Source organism: Lissotriton helveticus, chromosome 9 (genome assembly GCF_964261635.1).
Source record: "Lissotriton helveticus chromosome 9, aLisHel1.1, whole genome shotgun sequence".
Taxonomy (NCBI): Eukaryota; Metazoa; Chordata; class Amphibia; order Caudata; family Salamandridae; genus Lissotriton; species Lissotriton helveticus.
Window position 1 is genome coordinate 255,233,310 of NC_136070.1, and position 17,247 is coordinate 255,250,556.

Consider the following 17,247-nt stretch of genomic DNA (forward strand, 5'->3'; position numbering starts at 1 on the left):
GGAGACTCCATTAGGAAATGCCACTTGCAAACTTGATGAAACAAGATAAGAGCAGACACGCAAAAAAATTAGGTAAGCCAATTCTCCGGCAAACTATAAAGAACGATCAAATAAACAGCACCATGGTCAAAGTTAATTGCTGAAACGTGCTCTGAAATTCCTTTCCAGAAACGCGAGCAAACGGACTGAAGGGCGCCTCTAAAAGAGAAGAGAAGGTGGGCTCGAGAGTGTCCCTAAAAGGTATGCCTCAGAAACAAATGCTCAAAGGAAACAAGGAGAACCCTACTCACATAGGAACCAGGGCATTAAATTATATCATAGAACAGCGGTTCCTGTGGTATAATACTATATAATATATATTCAATGTATAGCTTAATAGCAAATTCTAAAGACACAAAAGGGTTGGCAGGGATGTCAAAAGGAATTGCACAAACAATTTTGGATAAATCTCAATATTGTTTATATACTTCAAAACATTAGTTGCATAATTATGCAATTGTATTCAGTTTGTCACATAGTCGCGTGAAGACAAAAACAGGGGGGGCACAGTGTCCCAAGTGTACACGTGAAACCAAAAATAACAATACAAACGACATAAAATAAATACAGGCTCATAGGATGACTGAAAAGAAGGAAAATGACCAAAATATTAATAAATAATTGTTTTAGTGTCTATACACAATCCTAGGCACTAATTGTAGGTTCAATCCCTTGTGGCGTCGACGGCGTTTCGACCCTCAGGGATATGGGTCCCATCAGGACAGGGCATTGAAGGACATCTACAATTAAAAAGGACGAGGTGGGAATAAGTATGGTATGTGACAGTTTTAATCAAATAAGTATATGGACAAGGGACCAAAGTACCTGAGTGATAACTTGTTCTCACCCATGCATGGTAAAGAATTGAAACTGACTTACAGGTAGCCCAGCCGGGTACTGTTGTCATATGTAAGAAGAAATTGGAAAGTAAATTAGAGAAACAAAAGGTTTGCTCATTTTCACACTGGCACATTGTAAGTCAGAATTAGGATATGGGCAGGCAAAGTACTCACCACTGTAGTGGTCAGAGACTCAAGGATATGGAGCACACACGTAATAGCGTTTTCGATGTATACAGGACGGTGCCTGTTAACCCCTTCGACGCTCATGACGAGCTCAGCTCGTCGTGGAGTTTCCATTGACTTCAATGGAAATTACATTGAATGTCCAAGCTCAAGCTTAGCATCCAAGTGGTTAAAGACACAAGTCAAGAGAACACGCCGTTAGTTATTATCTTCATGCGCGTCTATTGTCAAAGGTGATAGGCTAGTATAGTGTTAAAGTTTACCTGGAAACATGGGAGTGGCGCCTGATAGCACACGATGCACCCACGTCTTAGTTAATTAGTCATGGCTTTACGAGGATGAAATCAATATTATATATAGGACAATGCCTGTTAAAGAGAGAGTAAAGAAAACGCATCATTAGTGATTTAGCCACATGCACGTTATTAGCCATGTCATCAGAATGCTTTGGTATAGAAATTTACCTGAAAATGTGGCGCTTGATAGCGTACCGCAGTTACTCTCAGCAGATCTGTTGAGAGGCGACTGCCTGCCCTTCCGGTTAAAACTATTGACAGACCTGACGGGGAGAGTTACGAAAACTCAATCCTCGTAAGGACCAGCAGTGGAATGCAGAGTGAGTGAGCGCGGACTGATTCTGTTGCCGGCTTTACGTGAACACTTTACCAAGTGAGGTAATTTAGAACCACATGGGGACATATTAGAAACACTTATTATATATCAAGTAGCAGCATTGATTTCACATGTACACGTGGGACACTGTGCACCCCCCTGTTTTTGTCTTCACACGACTATGTGACAAACTGAATACGGATGTATGACGTTACAACGCCTGCCTTTACAACGCGGTTTTTACATCGCATACCATTACAACGCATAGCGCTTTTGGGTGTTGGATAGTGAATAGTTTAATTTACTATTCCAACTCCAGTCCCCGTGGAAACTAGGGAAGGTTATTGGATAGTAAATTAACCTATTCCCTATCCTAGAGCGCCCCCCAGCGCAATGCGTTGTAATAGTTTGCGTTGTAATGACCGCGTTGTAATGGTAGTGCGTTGTAAAAGTTTCGTTGTAAGTGATGTTTACCACTGAATACAGTTGCATAATTATGCAACTAATGTTTTGAAGTATATAAACATTATTGAGATTTATCCAAAATTGTTTGTGCAATTCTTTTTGACATCCCTGCCAAACCTTTTGTGTCTTTAGAATTTGCTATTAAGCTATACATTGAATATATATTATATAGTATTATACCACAGGAACCGCTGTTCTATGATATAATCAGAAACAAATGCAGCATCAGTAGCTCAAACATATAATTAATATCTAGCTAATAAAGCCAATGGTTTACAGAGTTTGGACACTACCAACAGACCCTTCAGATAGAAACACGAGCGACCCCTCCCAGAAAACATCCCAAATGTAGGTATGCTCAAAACGTATGCGTGGCATATAAAAACAGCAGCAATGTAGGTCTGTCCTTAACTATCAATAAGTTAATAATATGAACACATTGGTTACAATTCTGTGAAGGGTTATCAATGTTCAGACTTGGATGGCGCACAACATGTAGTGGTAAAGTAGTAACGATGGGGTAAAGTTGTTTGGTGCTGCTTGTTCAGAGAAAACCCTATAACTCTGAAACCAAAGGGTGAGAAGGCTAACCCTTATGCAAAACAAAACGTCAAATCAAGCGCACACAACAATTTCAGTGATATGGGTAATCAAGATAAAAAGTTCTCCAAGGATAAGATCACACACTAGTGTTCATTTTCATTCTTGTTTTAATTAGTGTATGGATGTTTCTCCTGTTCAGAGGAGATCCATATAGAAAAAAACCAGCCGACACGTGTTTCGTCAGTAAGGGTGTTAACCCAATGACTCTTCAGGGCTGCACTAGTATGGAAAGTCGTGTTCTCGGGGGAACGGTGATAATTCCAAACCGCCATATCCGGCGAATACCCTACACTTTACCAAAACGGCGTAAACGCCGTCTAAACAGTGACAACAGGCATTACTCGCCTATGTCGAACTACACTTTTGGTCCATTAATTGTGTTTCCTTGTGCAGACCCGTGCACACTTCGATTTTGTAAACCTTAACAGGAGCGGTTTGGAATTATCACTGTTACCCCGAGAACACGACCTTCCATACTAGTGCAGCCCTGAAGAGTCATTGGGTTAACACCCTTACTGACGAAACACGTGTCGGCTGGTTTCTTTCTATATGGATCTCCTCTGATCAGAAAAATATCACCACTGCTAAATGCAAGAGCCCTGACGAGAGTCCCTGTACTTAATGCCCGGGATTCGAAACGCGTTGGCATACGATAGCAACACAGATTAAATTCCAGTTTATATACTGAGGAAAACTTCCCTGTATTAGACATCAAAGTGTTCCCAGTGTTCCTTTTTCATACCTGACTCAGACACTTTCAGATAGTCTAGGATCAGTGGTTTAAGTTCATTGGTAAAGTTGACATAAGAACGTCAGAAGATTGGATGTTAGTTTGTTTCTTTTTTTTGTATTCAGTTTGCAAATAGCTTTTATGTGTATTAATAATGTGTATAATGATTGTCTAATGTATGTAAGGTATTTGGATACAATTAGACCTTTTTCTTTTTCATGTTTGACTATATACAAAAAAACGCAATTTTCCTAATTAAAAGGTATAAATAAAATACTGGTGCAAACAAAAAGCAATGTGTTTGTCCAAAATGTGAATTGAAAATACGTTTACTGATAAAATAAGGTCCAGCCCTCTTCCCTTGTGCAATACATTAGTACGGCCCTGTCTGAACCTTGCCCCTCGGGCCTAACTACCCCTGTTTCACTTGTACTCTCAATTTGCACCTCTCTGGCCACATGTCAGACCCGTGTAAACGGTCCCATGGGTACCAAGGGCACTGTGGCCAGGGAAGGCTTCTAAGGGCTGCAGCACTTTTTGTGCCACCCTTAGAGGCCCTGTACCTTTACACACACACACACACACACTGCCATTGTAGGCTGGTGTTTTGGTGCAGAACAAAGTAAAGAGTTGACATGGCATACGTCCTTGTGCGCCATGCCTACAACCCACTGCCCTGGCATAGGTCAGCTACCCCTCTAGCTGGGTGCAGTATACCAGTGGTGAGGGTAGAGATGCATGAGCCCTGTACCCGTACACTGTTAAGACCAATTATTAGATACCGTAAGTTCAGTAATGCCATTAAGAGTATATGGGGCTGGGAGTTTGTCATTACGAACTCCACAGCACCATAATGGCTTTATTTAAAACTGGGAAGTTCAAACGGTATCAAACTTCTCAGGACAATAAACCCACACTGATGCGAGTGTGGGGTTTAATTAAAAATGCACTCAGAGGGCATCTTAGAGATGCCCCCTGAAAAACGACCATCCTCTGGCGGGTTCTTGAACAGGTACACACCAGCGTGCCACCAGGAGGCATGTTTCTGGACCCTGGGGTGGGAGCCTTCGCTCCCTGAGCCCAGAAACAAAGCTTTTACTGGGCTCCCCAAGCCAGGAAGACTCATCTGTGGCATGGGTGCTTCAAAGGCCTTGCCGCCTTTGTAATGCGACCCGCCAGCCTCACATGCTATCAGGAGAAGGCCCACTTCCTGTCTCCCCTCCTTTTAGGCAGGTACAATTAGCACAGCCCAGAAGGTGTGCCCGACTCTGCCAACCCCACCCCTCATGTGGGGAAGGTGAGGTGAAGCCCACTCTTCAGTGCCCGCCATCTTGCAGATGGCCGGCACTCTCAAATCAGGACTAGGGATTGTGCCCACTCCTACACCTGGGGTGAGCACACAAAGGGCGTGTCAACCTAAAGTCAGTAGCCATTTGGCTACTAAACCTAAAACACCCCCTAAATACAGTATTGAGGGGGCAGCCCTGAACCGAGAAGGCAGATTCCTGCAACCTAAAAAGGAAGTAAGAAGACTCTCAGCAGAGGAGACTGCAGAGAAGAACTGACTTGGCCCTCCGCACTAAAAGTCGCCTTGTTCTGCAGCCAGCGACCTACAGAACCCCTGGGAGAACTGACTGCCTTCAAAAAAGACCGGCTCTCCTGTGAACAGCAGCTCTGTTCACAGGATAAACTCCAAAGACAGACTCTGAGCCAGCTGAGGACAAAGAAACCTGTCACCTGCAACCACCACTGCACCAGTCACCTACGGCCCGATTCGGCTGGCCCACAGGTCCCACAGAAGTCCCCCAGTGCTCGAGAGTATAAGTCCACTGTGGTTTGAACCCTCCAGGACTCCACGACGGCGCATGCAGCCTCTGCACGGAGGCCCCTCCATCCACGAGTTGTCCGGTATGGTGAAATCCGACCTCAAAAGACACCCCTACATCCAGCCGCCCTGCGCCCTGGAGAAGAGAACCTGAGGTGCACTTACGTCCCCGAGCCCTCCAACTTACCTGCCCAACTGTTGGCTCCTCCCTGACATCTTCCTGGACCGAGCCTGCAGCTAAAATCCAAAACTGGTAACTCCCATTGAAATCAACAGGGCACCCAACGCCAAAACAGCACCCTACACCCAGCAGCCCCTGCAGGTGTACTTTGGGTGTTAACTCGGATCCCCCTTTGCCCTGAGCCTAACACCAGAAGCTTTGCTTCCACAACTTTGTGAACTGCTCATGAGCAGCCACCAACCAGAGGCCCCTATCCTCATTGGATAACATGTGACCTCTGCGCCCGGTTGCCCTAGTGCTGCTGAGGGTGCTTTGAGAATGTATCCTCGGCCCTGGGGGAACCCTGGTTCTAACCCCAGAATCCCAACTCCCACAAACTTGTACTTACCTGCAAACCGATAACTTTATTTCCTCCCACAGCACTGCATTGACTGTTTTCCTTGAAAATTATTTTTAGTGTGTGGTCGGTTTGTATGAAACACTGCAAATGTACAAAAACGGAGTCACGTACCTTTTCTCTAGGAAATGTCCCAGTGTCATATCTAGGCATTTCACAAAGAGTACAAAAGTAACTTAAAAAGTACTTTAAAAACTAGCGTACAAAGTAATCTGTAAAGTAACTGAGAAGTCATTTTGAAACATTGACTTACCTGTCATTCAATCAACTGTATTCAAAGTATTTACAGACATGTAACAAAGTCATTTTCATTAAGCTTGCTTGTATTGTTCAACCAGCCTTCAAAAGTATAATTTACCCATACCTTTACCAAGCTTGCTTGATTCGAGAAAATAAATATAACTAAATAATATTTGTATTTTAAAAAAATGGTCGGAGTTCAGTCTGAGTGTGTGACATCATTTGCCTCCTGGGTGTGTACAACAAATGCTTAACACTACCCTCTGATAAAGCCTTAGAGCTCGCTCACACTACCACAAATAGAGAGTATGGTGCTATCTACTTTTACCTCTGCCTATCTTTGGGGTTCCACTGGACCCTGTGCACACTATACCTCATGGTGGTATAGTATATACATAGCCAGCTTCCTACAGCGGTACAGGCTGCTAGAACACTTTCGCTGTTCTTTGGTTTGCAGGGAGGTTATACTTCAAAGAGAATGCCCTCCTTCAAAAGCTAACATAGTGTTATGAATGCAGATATTCATCCTTGGGCCTTCACTTGGGTATACTGCTTATGAGCTAGAAATGATCCTCTGTGATCAATAATTAATCCTAAGTATTTATAATCTAATGTAACTATAATGTGATTGTTGTTTAAAAACCAGGACTACTGCTTTATAATTTCTTTGCTAATTACCATTGCTTTTGTTTTCCTTACAGTCACCTCCAGTTTATTTAGCAGGTAATACTTATATAATTTATCAATCAGCCGATGCAATGCAACTCTTGTTTCGCTAAGAAGAAACACATTGTCCGCATACATCATGGTTACTCTGTAACTGTACATGTGTGTGTATTTAAAACACCCTTTTGTGTCATGGAGTGTATCAATCACGGGCAAGCTTCTGAGACTGAATGCAACATACCATGGTTGCATTCTTGTGCAATGTAGTTAATCAAGATGTTTGGTCAGATATAATCGTGGTCTATTTTCATTGAAGGGATGTCTTGCATCCAGGGTTTGTGTTCAGTCTTAGGTTGTTTCAGTCACTGGCAGCAGGTTCTACAACTTTACTTTTCTACTACTTTGCAAGGACAATTGTCACCCTCAAATGGGCAGATTCAAGTACTTTGTCAATTATACCACTCAGGAAGGGAATCAACCATAAGCAAATCACTCTTTGTCTTGTTCCAAAAAGAACAGTGGAGTCCAAGCAGCCAGGCATCACCCTGTATAAAAGCAGAGAATAAATAACACGATTTACCAAAACTTTGCAACTACACTGATCCACAGTAAAAAAAAGTCTTAAACAGGTGAGTTATATATAAATTGAATCACCAGTTTACAATCAATCAATCAGATTATTTGTAGAGCGCACTAATCACCCGTGAGGGTCTCAAGGCGCCGAGCGGGGTTGGAGATGCAGCTATTGCTAGAACAACCAGGTCTTGAGAAGTCTCCTGAAGGTCAGTAGGTCCTGGGTCCGTTGCAGCTGTGTGGGAAGGGTGTTCCTCGTCTTGGCCGCAAGGTATAAGGATCTGGCGCCGGTGGAGGTCCTGTGGATGCGTGGGACGGCGGCACGGGCAAGATCAGCGGAGCACAGCTGGCGATTCAGTGTGTAGAAGTTGAGACGCTTGTTGAGGTATGCTGGTCTGGTGTTGTGTAGTGCTTTGTGGGCGTGAGTGAGGAGCTTGAAGGTGATCGTCTCCTTGACTGGGAGCCAGTGCAGGTTCTTCAGGTGGGCAGTGATGTGGGTATGTCGAGGATGAGGCGTGCGGAGGCGTTATGTATGCGTTGGAGTTTCTTCCGGAGTTTGGCCGTGGTTCCTGCGTGGAGGTCATTGCCGTAGTCCAGCCTGCTGATTTATACTGACCGTTTAAAAAAATGCCCAACATCCTCCAAAAATGCTAGCAACGTGGTGGTACGTAGTCAATACCGAATCCTAAATGTCTGGTGAACAAGAGGACAGAAAAAAAAAAAAAGATTGTGAAAGAAGTCAGTCAATAGGATGTACACCTGTAATCATTTCAAAGAAAATAACACATCTTAGAAATAGTTGGAGTGGGGGGGGGGGGGGGTGGTTAAACTCGTTTCATTTACTATGAAGTGGTAGAAGCTAAAATAAAATGGCTAGTAAACGCTATACAATGGTACAATACATAAGAGGCATATCGTTATTTAAGAGCTGAGAATTTCGAAGCATAGTACTTTTTAGGATGGTTATCTTGTTTTCTGTATCCGAGCTTAACCTGTGATTAGGGGGAAGGAGATAAAGTTTGCTTTGTACCATTTATTGTGATGAATGCGTTGTTAAGTTGTTTAATTCATTACCTACTAATAAAAAAATTAAATACGTGGGAGTCAAAAATGAAAAAGTTCAAAGTAGGCGAAACATAAAATTATCCTACTTTAGCTTGACTAATAGGATGGTTCCCACCCACATCAAAAGCGTAAGGCGTGTGTGGGTTATCACCCACGCCAACAATTAGTTATAAACTAAACAGACGCTTTAGCGAAACTCAACGTAAGAATGTATTTTTCCCAATAAACTTACATGAGAAGGGAGTGGTAGTTAAAATATCACCGCGTATAGCTTTGAAAAAACATAAAGGGTCCCTAGTAAAATCAGGAACATAAGCGTGCATGGTTAAGAAACTCTCAACTGAAGTATTTCTGCACGCAAAAATCAGCGCGCATGTCCGGTAAGACGCACACCACCTCTGTTAGACGCACGCATCCGCTTACGCAGCTCGAGTAAAATGGCGGGTTTTCTATAGCGGGCGCGCGCAATGCTCAAAATGGCTGCCGAACGAACAAGTATTTCTCCCAGACCGGCTCAAATCTAGCGGTAGTAATTATGGGATAACCAGGTCTTAAAATGCCATTCATACGCACCCTAAACCCACCCAACAGCTGCTGTCTATTAGAGCAAACTCCTGCCCCACGTGCAACCTTTCTCCGCAGTCTGTACCGAAAAACGAACGCGCCACCTACTATGGCGGCTAGCATTTTCCGGTCACAAAAGGAACAAACGTCATCGATATAAAAGACAGACGACGGCAGAAATACTATGTGAGCCGCAACAAGTCATCGGCCATATTGAAGTGAATAATTACATATGTTGGAATAATTGGCATAATATAAGTGGATCAAACAGCGCCACAAGTAGGGATTACAGCACATTTCGATAGAGAGGTTAATTTAATTTTTGGAAATATGTTCCATGCTCCACTGAAACAGTACTCACTCAAAATATGCAAATCTCTACATCTAATCGTTTGTATTGTTCAAATATAAGTTGCTAACAGATTGGAGGCAACAGCATGTTTGCTTTATTATTAATACCACCTTCTAAAATACCATAAACCACTCCCCGTCTAGTTTGTCATTGAGCGCACACTTTCGCCTATGCCTCTTTCTACCCACCTCGCCATTAGACGTAGTGACGTCACTAACGTCCCGCACGCTGCGTTCCGTCGCAGTGTGGCCGCGCAACGAGCAAGGAAGCCAGACGGAGCCGCGCGTGTGTGGAGCAGCAGAAGTGGTGCCTGGAACCTTCCAGAGGCCTGAGAGTAATCGCAGATCCCATCTTACCTTGGCCTTGTGCTCCCACTGGGGGCCAGGCAACAAACTCTTCCTCCGTCATGTATCCAGCCTGGGGTAGGTACGGGGCGCCTCCCGCTGGCGCTCCCACCTATCCTCCTGCATCCGTCTCCACGTACCCAGCAGCTACTTACCCGCCAGCCTCTGCGACCTCAACTTACCCGGCGGCCGCATACCCGGCGACTTCCACTTACCCAGCTGCCGCTGCCTACACGGCAACTACAGTAGCCTCCGCCTACCCGGCTGCTCCTACTTATCCCGTGGTTACAGCTGCCTCTACTTACCCGGCGGTTTCCACCTACCCTGCCACTACGGCGGTTTCCAACTACCCGGTAACCACCGCGGCCACCACCTACCCCACCGCTTCTACCTATCCGACCGCTACTGCCTATCCGGCGTCCACCACGGCCACTACCTATCCCAGTCCTACCACATACCCAGCGACGACCGCGGCGGCCTCAACCTACCCAGCAACTTCCACCTATCAGGCCACGACTGCGGCTCCTACCTATCCTATAGCCACTGCGGCCTCTACGTTTCCACCGCCGCCTTCAGTAGAATCAACCGATCCCGCACCCGCTGCAACGGCATCTGCTGCCACTCCTTCAACGACTGCCGGGGCCAACCCCTCGTTAACCAACACGTTTGACAGTATCCGCGAGCAACATTTGGCGCAGCTCGCGCAGCTCCAGCAAATGCACCAGAAGCAACTACAGACTGTGCTGCCGGTGGGAGCCCCCGGTGGACCACCACCCCCGCCGCCTCCAGCTCAACCACCACCCCCGCCTCTGCCGCCACCACCCGAACCTCCCGTTGCTGCTACAGCGCCCCCTCCCGCCGCTCCATCCTATACAGACTGGGCCACAGCGCCACCGACAGTGTCTTATCCGGGGGTGCAGCAGCAGCAGTATGTGCGTAAAGAATATGGGGCCTACCCGTCCTACGACCAGCCACCACCCGATTATACACACTCGCCCATGACAGACTATTCTCAAGCTTCCTACCCTCCTGTCTACCCTCCCGTGTACCCACCACCCGTAGCAGATTACTCGCAAGCAGTTTACCCTCCACCGGTGGCTGACTACACTCAACCCGACTACTCTCAGGCTTCTTATCCCCCTCCAGATTACCCCCCTCCTCCCACCGAGTACCCCCCTCCTCCCACCGAATACCCCCCTCCTCCCACGGAATACCCGCCGCCTGAATACCCTCCACCCACCGAATATCCACCCCCTACAGATTACCCACCATCTGCTTACCCCCCTTCTCAATATGCAGTCGCTGATTATTCGCAGGCTAAAACCGAGTACACCCCAGCGCAGCCGGTGTACCCATCTGAGTATCCCCCACCATCTACTGTGGTCCCACCACCTGACACCAGTGCACCACCTCAACCTACCTACCCACCTCCGCAGCCCGGATACCCACCACCACAACCAGAGACTCCTACGGTCACGACCCATGCAGAATCTCAGTCCGGGTACGCTGCATCCTCCGCAACCCAGCCTGAAACTGATGGCGCTGCTTCCTTGAAGGATCGCACCCAGGCAGTTTCAGAGGTTAGTACGACACAAGTCACCACACCAGTCTCGTCTGTCTACGGTCAAACACCACCTGAGGCTGCTGCGCCCACATACTCAACTGGTCAATCCCAATCTTCACAGCCTCCACCAGTGCAAGAATATACTACATCGCAGGTATCGTCATCTTATTCTCAAACCCAACCTACCTATACTTCGTCCCAATCTGACAGTACATCAGCACAGTCAATTTATGCTGCTTCTCAACCTACCTGCACATCTTCCCAATCAAATTACACCTCTTCGAAATCAGATTTTACCTCGTCCCAACCTATTTACACTTCTGCTCAAACCTATACTTCACCTCAGACGGCCTACACCTCTTCTCAGTCAACATATACAGTTTCGCCGTCTCCATATACATCGCAGCCAACAGCTGCATTGTCTCAGTCTGAGACTACATTGTCCCAACCAACCTCGACGTTATCCCAGACTGACAACACTGCAAGCCAAACGACTTCGGCTTCATCACAGCCAGTCTCTACGTCATCCCAAGGTACTTATACATCACCTGAAGTGACCTCAGCGACGTCCCAGGCGGCAGTGGTAACATCCCAGCCTGAAACCGTTCAGTCCACAGCCGCACCAGGTTCTTCAGATCCTAAAGAGTCGCAGCAAAGTGACTTGTCTACCAGTGCAGAGCAGGAAGCGCCCATGAAGACTGATGCATCAGAAACTCCGCAGGTAAGGCTCGTACATCCTGACTTTTTTTAAAATCGGAATGCTTCTGATCAGAGGATTTAGCTCTTAAAGTTAAATCTCGATGTTCTTCGAATATACTGTTACTTGGAGATGTAATCTCTTTATATGGTCATGCCCGTAAACTGTAGTTGAATTGTATCTTTTATTAAGTAGTTTTCTACATGAAAATCCAGATTACATTCTGTTACTCTGACATGCTTTTTGCGAACTTGTTTTGTTTTCTTTTTTAATATCAGTAAGTAATAGTTTCATCTGTTTCTTACATTAAAAGGTTTCGGGTTGGAGAGTCGATCTTAGACACCTGTCTGTATGCGAGTAGAAAACGGTGCTTTTAAAATTTGAGAAGATCATTGTTGGTGTAGTAGGGATGCAAATACATTTACCCTTTCTCCGCCGTGGAGTTCTCTCCAATATGTAAAGATGGAATAGTGTAACGAGCTTATTCCTAGTTTCGAAGCGCAAAGCATGCGTGCTGGGCGTAGAAACCTGACCCACATGAATATCTCTTTGAGTCTAGTGAATATAGCTGAGATATGGACTGGTGGACCCCAGACAGGAGTGACATAGGCCGGTCTTACATGCGATGTGTATATTACTCACTGGGTTTGTCTGGTAAGGTTGTTGGCTTTTTGGTAATTCATTATATTGTAGGGAACGACTCTTTTAATTGAATGTGCTTGGCTTTGCAGGGTTCTTTGGTTGTGCCACTAATTTAAATCTGGGCTTGTTGGCAACATAATTGAATTAACTATTGCATATTCTAATTGAACAGTAGTACTACTCCTCCAAAAAAGCAGGTGGACTTCGAAGACTTTTAGGAACCAATTTTATTTTGAATGCACACCGCGGAAAAATTATTTTGCGCGTAAAAAAACGTAATACCACATTTAATTACTGTATACCGATACAAAATGCCACATTTAAGTTTTCCTGTCGATGTGTACAGGTGGTCAGGAAAAATGCTGACATTCACTGTGCTAGCGAGTTGACCTATTGCCCCATGCTGTATGATGCGGAGGGAGGAAACCAAATGTCAGTTAAACCGACTAATGGGCACAATACTGCCCGAAGGTACAGTGTGCGTGTATATATAACAAATATATATATTATGTAATATTGTAGGGGCTTTCTTCAGTCCCTCGTCATCCAGTGGTCTGTTCACATTTTTCTTTTACCTACTACAGCATGGGTTAGAGCTCAGACCACTTAACACAACATTTCGGTGAGCTGTCTGCGCTTTTTAGGGCTCGGACTCCTCCCCACTGAAAGTGGGAGGAGCTTCGAGAACTAATGTTAAAGAAGAAAAAAAAGAAGTATCTCCTAGGGCTTTGGCCGAGACAAATTCCACACATTCCTTTGCGTGTTCTGTCATCTGGCCAGTGATTCGTCTTCGTTGTGTTGTCGTTTTAATAGGCTTGAAGTGATAGGGTAAATGTAGTTTTGTTCCGCCATCTTGGGCATATTTCGTTCGTGCTCGCGCAAAGAAGTACATTAATTATAATTAGGAGCTGTCAGGGTGGCCGTGTAATGCATTCCAGATGGTGTGCGCGCGTTCACCATCTAGCTGTGTGTTTGTGTGGCGCGCGTCCTCACGTGCACACAGGCATAGACGCCGTGTGCGGCTCCTTCCTGCCGGCCCGGGGAGCTGCTCTGCCGCTCTCTGGCTCACCCCCCGTCTCCCCGCCTGATTTATTCTGTAGTTTATGGGCACGTGCCAGGAGCAGTAGATGTGCTGCGGTGCTCTCTGCAGTTTATGGGGACGTGCAAGTGGCAGCAGCAGCGCCGCTGTGCTCCCGTATGGCCCCCGAGCCCATCCGCACTGGGTAATGGGCACGCGCAGGGCAGCGGCAGCAGAAGCACCGAACTGCGAGGCGCTCTAGTCTGCACCGGTTTGCCAAGCTGAAATTGTAAAGCATCACAATGCGAGGAGCGCCTGTGTAAACACAAAACAGCACACGGATCCAAGCTGTTCGTGATTTGCGCTGCCAAAACTCCATCAATCTTTAAGAAGGTGGGATACAAGGATTATGTATTCTTATAACACACTATTTCGAGCAGGAACACTCTTATCTTGCCAAAACACGGGCCAAAAGGAGTTCGCGGATTATGTCAAAAAGGCCAGGACATTTCTAGAGGGGATTACAAGGACAAAATGCTTTAAGTCGGAGCACGTAATTATGCGTTATAGCAGCTCACACCGAGCACCTGTGAAAACTAATAACTACAACAAATCTTTTCACTGAGAAACGCCCCAGGCACTATAAACGGATGAAAACTATGGCTCAGATCAGCTAAAAAAACACCAAAGAAATAATGCAAAGCCCATTGGGTTGAGAGTGCTCCAGTTCCCCCCCTCCTCAACCCCCCTCCATCCTCCCCCTCCCCCCTCTCCTGTCACCTGGGGTAGGCCAAGCTGACCGGGCTGCGGCTGCATGAAACACAGAAAACTGGATATTTGCATAATGAGCGAGACCAACTATGTTTCTAACGGTGGCGAGATGAAATGCTGATTATCATTAAAGTAGAGTTGGGAAAACTAAAAGACAGACAAAGACCAATAGCATTGACTGCAGATGCAGAACTGGAAAGCCGGACGAAGACCGGATGTAGGTGTTATCGACAAGGATCTTGCACAAGAACATCCCTTCTCCGCACTAGAACAAATATGCAGCGACGAACAAATAACCTGTGAGGTTTGGCGGGGAGAATCACTTTCAACAACAAATGGATAACCAAAATTTGAAAAGCCGGCTAGGCGAGACAATGAGATGGGAGACAATGCTGCAGAATGCAGTGCAGCATGACACAGCACAAGACATACAGTGAGCTACACTGCTGCCTAGGCTAGAACAAACTGTTACACAATGAATGTAGAGGTGACACGCTTCCTTCCAGCGCCTATTCATGGCACGGCAGAACGGACGCAAGCAGATCTAGGCACTTGTACGCAGCACATAAAGGACACAGGGCAATAACCCAGGCCCTGGGCCAGGGAGGGGATGTGCACCTGTGCACTTTAGTGCGGGTCAAATGGCAATGGAGGGCTCAGAGGTCATACAGGGCACTGCAGAGCAGAACACTTCAAAACGTAGTTTGAATACAGTAGTTTGTAAGCACTAACATGCATAATGTACAGCAAGATGTCTCACTGAGTTAAACTCTTGCTGCGAACATCGGTTTTGATAGGAAGAACAAGCAAAGCCAACGTAAATGTCCATCCTTCCTATGTATGTAAACTGCGTACCAATTCATTGGTTAACAGTAACATCTTTTGTTGCAGCGCTTTCAAGTCGTAAGTGTTGTGAGATGTGAGATGTGTGTGCAGAGTAGTGTGCAGAGTAGTGTGCAGAGTAGTGTGCAGAGTAGTGTGCAGAGTAGTGTGCAGAGTAGTGTGCAGAGTAGTGTGCAGAGTAGTGTGCAGAGTAGTGTGCAGAGTAGTGTGCAGAGTAGTGTGCAGAGTAGTGTGCAGAGTAGTGTGCAGAGTAGTGTGCAGAGTAGTGTGCAGAGTAGTGTGCAGAGTAGTGTGCAGAGTAGTGTGCAGAGTAGTGTGCAGAGTAGTGTGCAGAGTAGTGTGCAGAGTAGTGTGCAGAGTAGTGTGCAGAGTAGTGTGCAGAGTAGTGTGCAGAGTAGTGTGCAGAGTAGTGTGCAGAGTAGTGTGCAGAGTAGTGTGCAGAGTAGTGTGCAGAGTAGTGTGCAGAGTAGTGTGCAGAGTAGTGTGCAGAGTAGTGTGCAGAGTAGTGTGCAGAGTAGTGTGCAGAGTAGTGTGCAGAGTAGTGTGCAGAGTAGTGTGCAGAGTAGTGTGCAGAGTAGTGTGCAGAGTAGTGTGCAGAGTAGTGTGCAGAGTAGTGTGCAGAGTAGTGTGCAGAGTAGTGTGTGCAGAGTAGTGTGCGCAGAGTAGTGTGCGCAGAGTAGTGTGCGCAGAGTAGTGTGCGCAGAGTAGTGTGCGCAGAGTAGTGTGCGCAGAGTAGTGTGCGCAGAGTAGTGTGCGCAGAGTAGTGTGCGCAGAGTAGTGTGCGCAGAGTAGTGTGTAGTACATCACAGGCAGCAGCGGTGCAAGTTTCTCACACTCACAAGAAGGACATCACAGGCAGCAGCTGTGCAAGCTTCTCACACTCACAAGAAGGACATCACAGGCAGCAGCTGTGCAAGCTTCTTACACTCACAAGGAGACCACAGGCAGCTGAGGTGCAAGCTTCTCATACTCACAAGGACATCATCACAAGCAGCAGCGGTGCAAGCTTCTCATACTCACAAGAACGACATCACAGGCAGCAGCAGTGCAAGCTTCTTACACTCACAAGGAGGCCACAGGCAGCAGAGGTGCAAGCTTCTCACACTCGCAAGAACGACATCACAAGCAGCAGTGGTGCAAGCTTCCCTTACACACTCACAGCAGGTACTGTGCCAAGGCAGCAGCAGCAACAGAGCAAGAGTCCCTTACAAAGAACAGGCACAGCACAGAGATGCTCAATGCAATCTTTCTCATACTCACAGGCAGCAGCGGTGCAAGCTTCTCACACTCGCACGAAGGACATCACAGGCAGCAGCTGTGCAAGCTTCTTACACTCACAAGGAGACCACAGGCAGCTGAGGTGCAAGCTTCTCCCACTCACAAGGAAATCACAAGCAGCAGTGGTGCAAGCTTCTCACACTCACAAGAACGACATCACAGGCAGCAGCAGTGCAATCTTCTTGCACTCACAAGGAGACCACAGGCAGCAGAGGTGCAAGCTCCTCACACTCACAAGAAGGACATCACAGGCAGTAACGGTGCAATATTCTCACACTCACAAGGAGATCACTGGCAGTACACACCACATGAACACACTCCATAACACATAGCAACAATACATTGGCATTTACAATGCCATTAGCTCAAACTCAAATAAATCTGAGCCCGATTGCATTTCTAATGCTTGTTTAAATTGGTGCGGACACTGTAGCTTATTCAACAAAGTGTGCGAAAAAGTAGAACAAATTGTGGCCAACAGGCCTATTGGTTTTGGCAGTGCTGTTTTAATTACATTAGACTGGCATAATATTCAGTGTGTCCCCATTTCCTTTGTTTTAGCTGGAGTCTGGAATGCTGAGTGAAGGGGTGTAACAGTGTTGTGTGGTGTGGTCTGGCCTGGAGGCTAGTAGTCTGTTAGTTTTAGGGAAGATCAATGCGACTGGACCTACCTTTGATGTGATCTGAGGGACTGAAATGGAATAAGGAACACAACCTCCTATTTGAGTACCCCCAGGCTCTTATGAAGTCCCA

The 17,247-nt window shown here is 46.3% G+C and overlaps 1 protein-coding gene across 7 annotated transcripts in view; it reads left to right on the forward strand.

The window, feature by feature from the left end:
* Positions 1-9,563: 9,563 nt before the first annotated feature.
* Positions 9,564-17,247, forward strand: part of YLPM1 (YLP motif containing 1) — a 1,323,976-nt gene continuing 1,316,292 nt past the window's right edge. For 6 of the 7 annotated variants that reach the window (XR_013600905.1, XR_013600906.1, XR_013600907.1 and 3 more), the window contains exon 1: positions 9,564-11,966. Coding sequence is in view for 4 of the 7 variants with exons in the window: in XM_078659897.1 (XP_078516023.1) it covers positions 9,744-11,966 (2,223 nt within the window). In the remaining 3 variants the exon portion in view is untranslated. The remainder of the gene's footprint in view (positions 11,967-17,247) is intronic. The other variant, XM_078659899.1, reaches the window with a different exon arrangement.